At 32.8% G+C, this 9,293-nt stretch overlaps 1 protein-coding gene across 1 annotated transcript; it reads left to right on the top strand.

Moving 5' to 3' along the window:
* Positions 1-948: 948 nt before the first annotated feature.
* On the top strand, positions 949-8,036 carry LOC113562967. Its single transcript, XM_026973840.1, has 4 exons — positions 949-1,058; positions 1,206-1,374; positions 1,663-1,855; positions 7,879-8,036. The coding sequence occupies exons 1-4, from the start codon at positions 949-951 to the stop codon at positions 8,034-8,036; spliced, it is 630 nt and encodes a 209-aa protein (XP_026829641.1).
* Positions 8,037-9,293: the final 1,257 nt, after the last annotated feature.

The raw sequence follows: 9,293 nt of genomic DNA, 5'->3' as shown, positions 1-9,293 counted from the left end.
GTAAATATTACTCTGTAGCCAAAAATAAGTCGTATCTCCAAAAACGTGCAAAAAGTGCTTGAATCTTTCGATTGGATGCTGAATGTCTGCTGGACTCACTTAAAGAACCCACTGCATATTTAATATAATATAAAATTAATTTAAAAGCACTATATATTCTTTATCGATTTTGATTTTGAGTCAGCGTCAGCTGACAACGTCAGTTGCCAGCCCCGCGATCGATAAAGATTTGAAAGATTGTTTTATTGTCCGTCGTTCTCTCGTCTCTTAGATATAAAATAAAAGTGTTATATTGATTTAACGGTGGTCCTCGGAAACCGCGCTGCAAATAAAAGGACCGATCTCGAGGCCTCAGGCTTCAGTCGCGCAAAAGCTCGAATCTCCGTGTATCCGTGTATCCGTTTTCAAAGTCTTTCGTTCGGTTCAGTTAATTATCAGTGTTTGTGATAGTATTATTAAATATACATTCTGTGTTTCCTTGTGTGCGCCGCGCAAGAGCCCACGAGTGAAATCCAGCTATAGTCGTGCCGTCTGCAACTGCTTTCAATTTCTTTAATTGTCCTATATGAGGTAAGTTCTAAAGCGAATTTGCTTATAACTATTACGTAATTTTGAAATATAATTCTACTTCTTCATAATAATGCGCTTTATAATAACGTCAATTCAAATCTTCAATACAGATCTAACGAGTTTAGCTACAATATTTTCTTGTAACATAAGTATGCAAATGCTTCGTATGTCTATTACAATTCTTTTAGCATAAACATACAATAACATTATCATTATAACGAGAAAATGACAATTTCTGGAAAATTTATATGGTGTTTCGAGATATATGCTAATTTATTTATAATTAAGAAATACTGTTTTGAATTTATTATCATTTAAACTTTATTATTACAATTAAAATAATATAAAAAATTTGTTATAATATAGAACGTTCGTAAAATGTCTCAAGAAGATATCATTCAAGAGCATAATAATAAGGAGACAAATTTGTCCGATTTATTCACATCAAATGAAATTTTGGATAATATTCAAATATTTGACTCAACTGTGTAAGTATTTATCACATTCAGTTTTCTTTCAAAATTGTATTTTTTATTGTTCAAATTTGAATTCCTCTTGCTATTTTCTCTGTATATACAGATAAAACTTTGATTAAAAAATAGAAACATATATAACAGTCGATTTTTTTCTTATAGCGAAGTAATAGGCTTTGTTGATGGGATAGAATCGCCCCGTATTGTTGGAAGCAACCAACAATTTAAAATTTTCAAATTTTACTTGAATAATGGAAGCAGAAGGCGTATTCAAATTGTAGCGTGGAACGAAGAAATCGAAACTATTTTACCCTATGTAATTCCAAATAAAGTAAATATTTATTATTTTATTAATCTCTTCTTTACCATGCATCCCTAATTGTTCATAAATTTCTGTCGTTTATATTTCATTATTGTTATTTTACTCTCATTATCTTTTAGGAATATTTTAAATAATAAACAAGATAATATATAAATAATTAACAATAATAAAATAATATTAATAAATTCAAATAATATAACAATAATATAATTAAATAATAAATAATAAACAATATATAACAATTAATAAACTATATAATAAATAAGAAATGCTAAGCATTAAACACTCTACATTTAGATTGTTCATTTGGATGGTGTTCAGACAAGAGTACCAAAAATATCAACCTTTAACAATGGTAATATGCCATATGAACTTTTAATTCGTACTAATACTGTGTTATCACATTTGGGTGACTACGAGCCGAGTCAAATAGTAAACACACCAATTGAAGTCAAACTAAGTGATATTTTAAATATCTCAGGAAATATTCGTAAGTTATTTTCTTTATTACATACGCACAGAGGATACCTCACAATCTTCGTATAATATTTTTTTATTAGAGTGTTCTAGAGATAAAATATAGAATTAAAAATCTAATACAAAAATGTTGACGGTGCAATAGTTTTTGACTTTTAAACGATGAACGTTTTTTCTTTGTTAATTATATTGTATAGTACTCGTAGAATCTAGCCTATAATTATATATACATATATATTATATATTATTTGATATCAACTTGATATATATTGTATTAAATATTTCTGCTACTTTCCGTAAATAAAATGTTACTCTCGAGAATATATTGAAAGTATTTATTTATGTCAGTGCCGGGATTTAGTTGCACATTTCGGGCCGATTTCGTTGTCAACTCCCACTGTTCCCCTCTTGCCGCGCGTATCTTAGCAACGAGGTGCCGAACGCTAATAATTTAACGGCATGTATCTTGTTTATTAGCGTCCGGCACCTCGTTGCTAAGATACGCGCGGCAAGAGGGGAACAGTGGGAGTTGACAACGAAATCGGTCCGAAATGTGCAACTAAATCTCGGCACTGATTTATGTGAAACAATATGTCTATGCATGTATTATACTGCACATACTAACGAAAGATTAAAAATTGCCAAAATGGAGCATTGCAAAGACATGCTAAGAACGGTCGATATTGATTCGGATTTTATGAAAAACATCGTAACTGATGAACTAATGATGAAACGTTATTTTCAATATGAGCCACTTACAAAGCGGCAGAGTACAGAATGATACAGCTCAGAAGAACCGAATCAAAACATCCCATACAGCACAAGATCATTCTATGATCATTCATAGAATAATATCGGAGAATGTTTAGAATATTCTCATATAATGCTTCAGAGTTTCTGTGAACCTTCCATGGAACATTTGAAGTAGACAAAAACTCACATTCTCTGAATGTTCTATAAATATTCTGTAGCATATTCTATGAACATTTTGCGTATGTTTATGGACTGTTTCTATATATACACTCTAAATAATAAGTGTTTAAAATTTCAAACACTTTCGTTGTCGCCGTTTTCAAGATGTTTATTAATGTTTGACATTTCAAACATTTATAAGTGTTGAGTTTGTGGTTGGTGTTTAATTATATTACACGCGTAAGGTGTTTGATTTTCTACTTAATTGAAATTTCCTGCAAATCAAATGTTTATATGTTTGAAGTCTAACGAATTTGTTGGCGCGTAGTGGATGAATTGGTTCCTAGAGCGAGAGATTACTGCATCTTAGTCCGACCATCAGATTATCAGATATTCTCAGTGTATCGCGATTTAATAAATACCTTGTTAGGCAACTCTTGCTCGCAAGAAACTGCGCCGCAAGCGCCATCTGGTTTGTTGAAATTTTGTAAGAATTCAGTGCTTAAGTTTGTAAGTGTTTGTTTCATAAGTGTGTAATTAGGAAGTGTTTGAAATATAAATCTGTTTGACTTTCTAATAATCAAACACAAATTGTGTTTTATTTTGTTCCCGTTTAAAAATCAAACGTATATATCTGTTTAATTTGACTCATGTTTGATTTTAGCAAAACAATTTTAATATATATATAGCAATGTTTGATACAAAAGTGTTTGAAACTCAAACGCTTTTCCACTTGCGTTTGATAAGTCAAACATTATTTCTGCTTAAATGTGTATAATTCAAACACTTAATTACAATGAAGCCATTTTTAGAGTGTATAGGATATTCTAGGAATATTGTGGGAAATATTATAAGAATATTCATTGAAATATCATTAGAATATTCTGAGTACTTATCAAATAACATACCAATAACATTTAGAACATTCGTGGAACTGTTTATGAATATTCTTTTCGAATATTCTCAGAATATATGGAAATCATGTTGTTAGAATATTCTCCGAATATTTTGTGCTGTATGGGATTGCTCACCATGTTTTTTTATTTTAGAGAAATCATTCACAAGGAATTTATACCGGAAGATCAAACGATGAACGCTGATTATTATTTGGATGTTCTGAAACTTTTGTGAAATAGAATTCTTCGAGTTTGGTCTGAATATCGAAAACAAAGGGTCTTGATCGTTCCTACACAATAATGCATCGGCGCACAAATCTAATAAGATTATACATGATTTCTTGGTCAGAAAAGACATCACAGCTCGAACATCCCTCTATTCGCTCAAACATATTCGCAGAGATTTCTTTCATTTAATCTTTGAACTAAACAATATGTTACACTTATTCGTACCATATTGCATGCTTATATCAGCTATTTTCATATTTATGTATTTCATTCAAGATATTATAAATAGAAATTTAGGATTATAAAATAAAATATGGAATTATGAAACATAACTATTGTATAATTATGGAACGAAATAAGGTGAATGATAAAACGCGACAATTCCAAGTACATTTTAAATCTTCGGAACATAGTGATTACGTACATACACATAACTATTTTTTCACCCTCTTTCATGCAATCTTTACGACAGTTTCGCTTACTCGCCATCAATATGGCTAAGAAAATCATATATAATATAAAAATCATTATATAATATTAAGCGAACGACTTCTTATCTAAAAGAACATAAAGTAACCAGTGGTTATATGTACATAAATTGCAATTACAGCTATAATTTTGTGATATAATTTTCTAATATAATTAACTTATCCCGTGGTTATATCTCAAAACGGACGAACACACACACGTACACAGATATATATGCACATACACAACATATATACATGTATATACAATCAGGTCCATTAACATGAATCTCTATTGCATGAATCGCCCAAGGCAGAACTTTCTATTTCATATTTTTTCTACTGAATATAACAGTATATATAAAATTACATTTTTTTCTTAATAATATGAATTTATAGTCATGTAAATATTATGCGGTACATGTTATAAGTAAAATTATTCGCTTCACTAATGTAGAACGCATACGCGATATAAGAAAACTCATCGAAAACTGGTTCTATCAAAAATGAGTTAATACCTGATATATAATATATAATATTAACTTTCGATCTTCTATAGACAATTAAAGCCTATTATCTTCCATTCTAGATCTACATCTCTCCTACATCAATTGGCATTGAGAAACAGCATCAAACGAGAACGAGACACGTTGGTAGTAAATGTAGAGTGGTCACAGAGGCTGAATTCCAGTTGATGTTTTAAATTAATAATTCATTCATTGATTTATATAGATTCTAATTAGAACAATAACTGTATTGTTAAAAGTCTAACAAATTCCGTTAGCGCAGTTGCTTCAGTTAGAAAGTTTCATGTCTGAACATCGACATTTGCCAAGTTTGATCCACTAAAATATAAGCAATTTTAATGACTGACTGGCGATTTAATAATTTCTATAGTACTTGATGTTTTAAATGTTTCAGAACACTTTCCATTTTTTTCTTCTTTTAAATAAAAAGAAGGAAAATGTGTTTTTAAGTATTGAAAGCATCAACTGGATTGCAGCAATTATCTTCCATTTTTTCCTGTAATGACAATTTATATATAGGGCGGTTTTATTTTTCTTTTTGTTTGACATTGCTTCTTGAGCAATGCTAATCAATGTAGAAAATAAAGCTTAGAATAGGAGATATTAAATATTAGAATGCAATTATTTAAAGAAGATAGCTAATTTGTTTAGAAAAATTAAACAATAATTTGAACAGACATTAATACCCGATTATGCTGTATATACATATGTATGTATATATATGAATGTATGTATGTGTGTATGTATGTATGTATGCATATACTTTCTCGTGTGATATATCGTTTCTTATATGCTTGACAAAATATACTGTACTTTTGTCTTAAAGTAAAGAAAAGTTGCTAAAAGTATTAGGTGCACAAATTAATTTTGGTGATTCTTTTTGAAGAAATTGAGCATTTATTTAGAAAAAAATGATAAACATGTAAATCTTTACCATCATTTTCTAATATTTTGCTCCATCTATCGAATAGCTAACGAATCTCTTCTTGAAAAAAATAAAATAAATAAGACTCAATTTTTCAAAAAAAGAGCACAGAATTAATTTGCACACCTTGCTTAGAGAGATATTAATGTCTATATTGGTCTATCAAATCAATGATATTATTATATATCGATTATATATTTTATTATCAATTTAATCCGAGTTGGTCATAATATGTAAATTGCCATAAATTAACATTTTGATTTGAGATAAAAGAGGACTCGGTTTATATATGAAATCAAAGCAATTGTAGTTTGTACAGGTTTTTTTATAGACGTTTCTCATGCAAAATAACGATGTGACATATTCAAACAAATTGTGCAATTTATTTATTAAAGTATATTTCTATAGTTCTACTTTATAGTTTAATAGTTTTTACTGTGTCTCTTTAAAATTCTATTTTTTAGACCTAAAATTTAGAACTTTAAAAAAGTATTATTTATCTACAGAGAGATAGACTAGAAACAATATATAATAATGTATGATAACATCTTACATGATAGAAAGTAGTTTCTAATGTACATTTATAAGTGCAAAATTTATTTTTGTACTTCCAGCTAGAAGATAAAATCCAAAAACGAAATGGTACATTGCAATTGATACCTTTCCTCTATGTCCTCAGTCTCCCTAAAATTTCCACGCAAAAACTCGCGCAACAATAATCATACCTTTCCGACACATTCCAACGATATTTTCTGAAACGATATTTTAAACGACCAGAGCTCTCGAGACGCAACACATGGTAAGATGGTACTCTCAGAGTGTACTTTGTGCCTGGCGAGAAATTGCAGAAGCTTCGAATGCTTGGCCGTACATCCTCGCCCTAAGGGCGAGAGAAATCCCCCCGACGCTATGGGCACGGTGCTTGATCGAGCGAGGCCGCAGCATAACATTAAAGAGCGAGCGCGGACCCCCGCCCCCTCCCTCTCTCTCTTTCTCTCTCTCGATGGCGCAAGTTAACGTTGTGCTCGCCGTTGCGAGCCTTCCAGCCCCATCGCTGCGCATCGTTGCGGTGCATCGTACCGCGGCAAGAGTATCGAGGGGCCGCGGAGGGCTGCGTGCGCTCCGTCGCCGTATGCGCGGGGTGGGCGTGGTGGTGCACGGAGCGCGGCTATCGAACTGCTCTATCGCTAATAAATCTGCGGCTCAACTAGAATCTGCCTCGAGTTATACGAGGCAGTGGATAAACGATGGATCGGCTGTATTGTGCACCACGACGATCCGTCAAAAAACTCCGCACCGCCATTTTTTACGATCGCCCGGCCAGCCAGCCACCACCCGGCGATGATGCGCTCGCAATGAGGAGGCGCTCGATGGGAGTTGCCTTCATTATTCCGCAAACCTTCGGTACGGAGGCGAGGAGCGAGCTTTCGGCGCTTCTCGAAATCATTAGAGATTGTTGAGTCACCGGTTGTCGGAGAATGCCCGACAACGATGTATGTACTTACAATTGGAGCTGCAATCCTATTTGATATAAAAACTTTTTATTTTTTAATCTTTTTTAATTTTTTAACTGATATCACAGAGTGCATATGTATTGGGCAACATTTAAGTATTTTTCTATTTAAGTAATTTCTACTTCAATAATTTCTGATTTTTCGGATAAGAGCGAGCCGGTTAACATAACTAAGTTTTTCCAAATACGACGCGAATATCTTGTTTGATGTCTTTAATATCTTTGTCATCTATCAAATTGAACGTTGATTACTTTGAAGTAATCTTTTAGCATTTTAACGTACACTTTAACTCGTCGCTGTGTACAACTTGGTATTTGCAAGTCATTCGTTGCGGAGGGTAAAATTCGTAATTTGAAATTATAATTAATTAATTGATTATGTATGTGTATGTGTTAACATGATAGACTTATAGATAGATTTATTTTTATATTATATGTATGGAAGAATATCACATTTAAATCGTACAGAAATAATTTAATTAAAGATTTCAAAAATTTATGTAGTTAATAATGTCGTTACAAATATTACATTTTTGTGCAAATATGTCAATTGAAACCTGATAACCAGGTATTTCTTCGAAGAAAGAACGAATTAAGGATGATAATACAGCATTGAAAGATGTACAACTCGAGTCATCTACCGAGAACATCCATAAGCTGCAGAAAGCAGAAGTGTTAGATGTTAACGTGAATCGTTGCTCCGCCTTGTATCTCGCATACGATTAGATATTGATATTATTAATTAAATTCCTGTCGTTCGTTGAAATTAAGATAAAAAGAGATAACAAACAGATATCTGTCGTCTAGTAATTTTAACAAATTTTAACAAATGTGATAGTTGCTCCAGACACTGCCACCTGAGAATGAATGTATTAATATGAAGAGAAAAATCATTTTTAGAATGGACAATCGACGTACATTTATTGACCCAAATGAAAATTAAAAGCAGCGATGTAGCGTGGAGCTCGCTGGATTTGTCATTGATTCCCGGCAGGCTGCGAGTCAGGGTAGCACAATGCCTAGGAAGTGGCTGGAACGGTTTTGTGCCAGGACATCAATACTTCCACTCTCTACCATGGGTCGCGAAACCCGCACATTACCCGATAATAATGGCTGTACTCGCGACGCGAATTGCGCCGCGATCGTTATTACCTCCCTGCGGCTCGCCCGGGAAAATGCATCCCCTTCTCCTTTGATCCTTGGATGAGAGCGTTTGGACTGTCGAGGAATTCAGAAACACGTCTGACCTTATCGCACGATTCGATTTTCCATCGCCAAACCGATCGAAATGCTGTCGTTGCAAAATCGCGCCCGATTTCTTTTGTAAAAAACTCTCGCAAATGCGTTTCTCACCGGGGAAAGGAATTTTATTACTTGTCGATCTATTATATTGGGTTAGGCAACATACAGGTTCAACATAAGGTGTTTGCAAAAGTTCATAAAATCGCATTTGATTGTCTCAAATGAGTCATTTTATCGGCATGGAATCAAACTATTATCCAAAAGGCAAAAGGTTATTGCTAGCAACGGCCAATACTTTGATTAAAGTATTATATATCATCCTATTGTTATTAATAAATAAAAATAGTTTTTATCATACGAATTTTGCAGCACTTTCATCCCGTTTTTTAAGTGTTTTTAATAACGAACATTTGTTACAACCCATATTATTAAAAACACTAAAAAAATGGAACGAATATATTACAATCCAATAAAATTAAGAAACAGAGCGAAAATTGTTGCATGTAATTAACACAAAACTTTGTTACGGCTATCTAGACTATAATAGCGTATATAGTGGCGTATTTGACACCACACGTTCAAACGTCAAAAACTCAAATCGTTACGACGAAGAAGAAGCGTGAATTATAAGCAGCGCGTCCAGAAAGACGAAGTGATGATCCTCTTTCAACGATAGGATCTCCCTTACTTTCCACAGACGCAGAGATAATGGAAGACGTCGAAGACGATACGCTCGCGATG

The sequence above is a fragment of the Ooceraea biroi genome, chromosome 11, assembly GCF_003672135.1.
Source record: "Ooceraea biroi isolate clonal line C1 chromosome 11, Obir_v5.4, whole genome shotgun sequence".
Taxonomy (NCBI): domain Eukaryota; kingdom Metazoa; phylum Arthropoda; class Insecta; order Hymenoptera; family Formicidae; genus Ooceraea; species Ooceraea biroi.
This window is presented reverse-complemented; position numbering and strand designations above follow the sequence as displayed.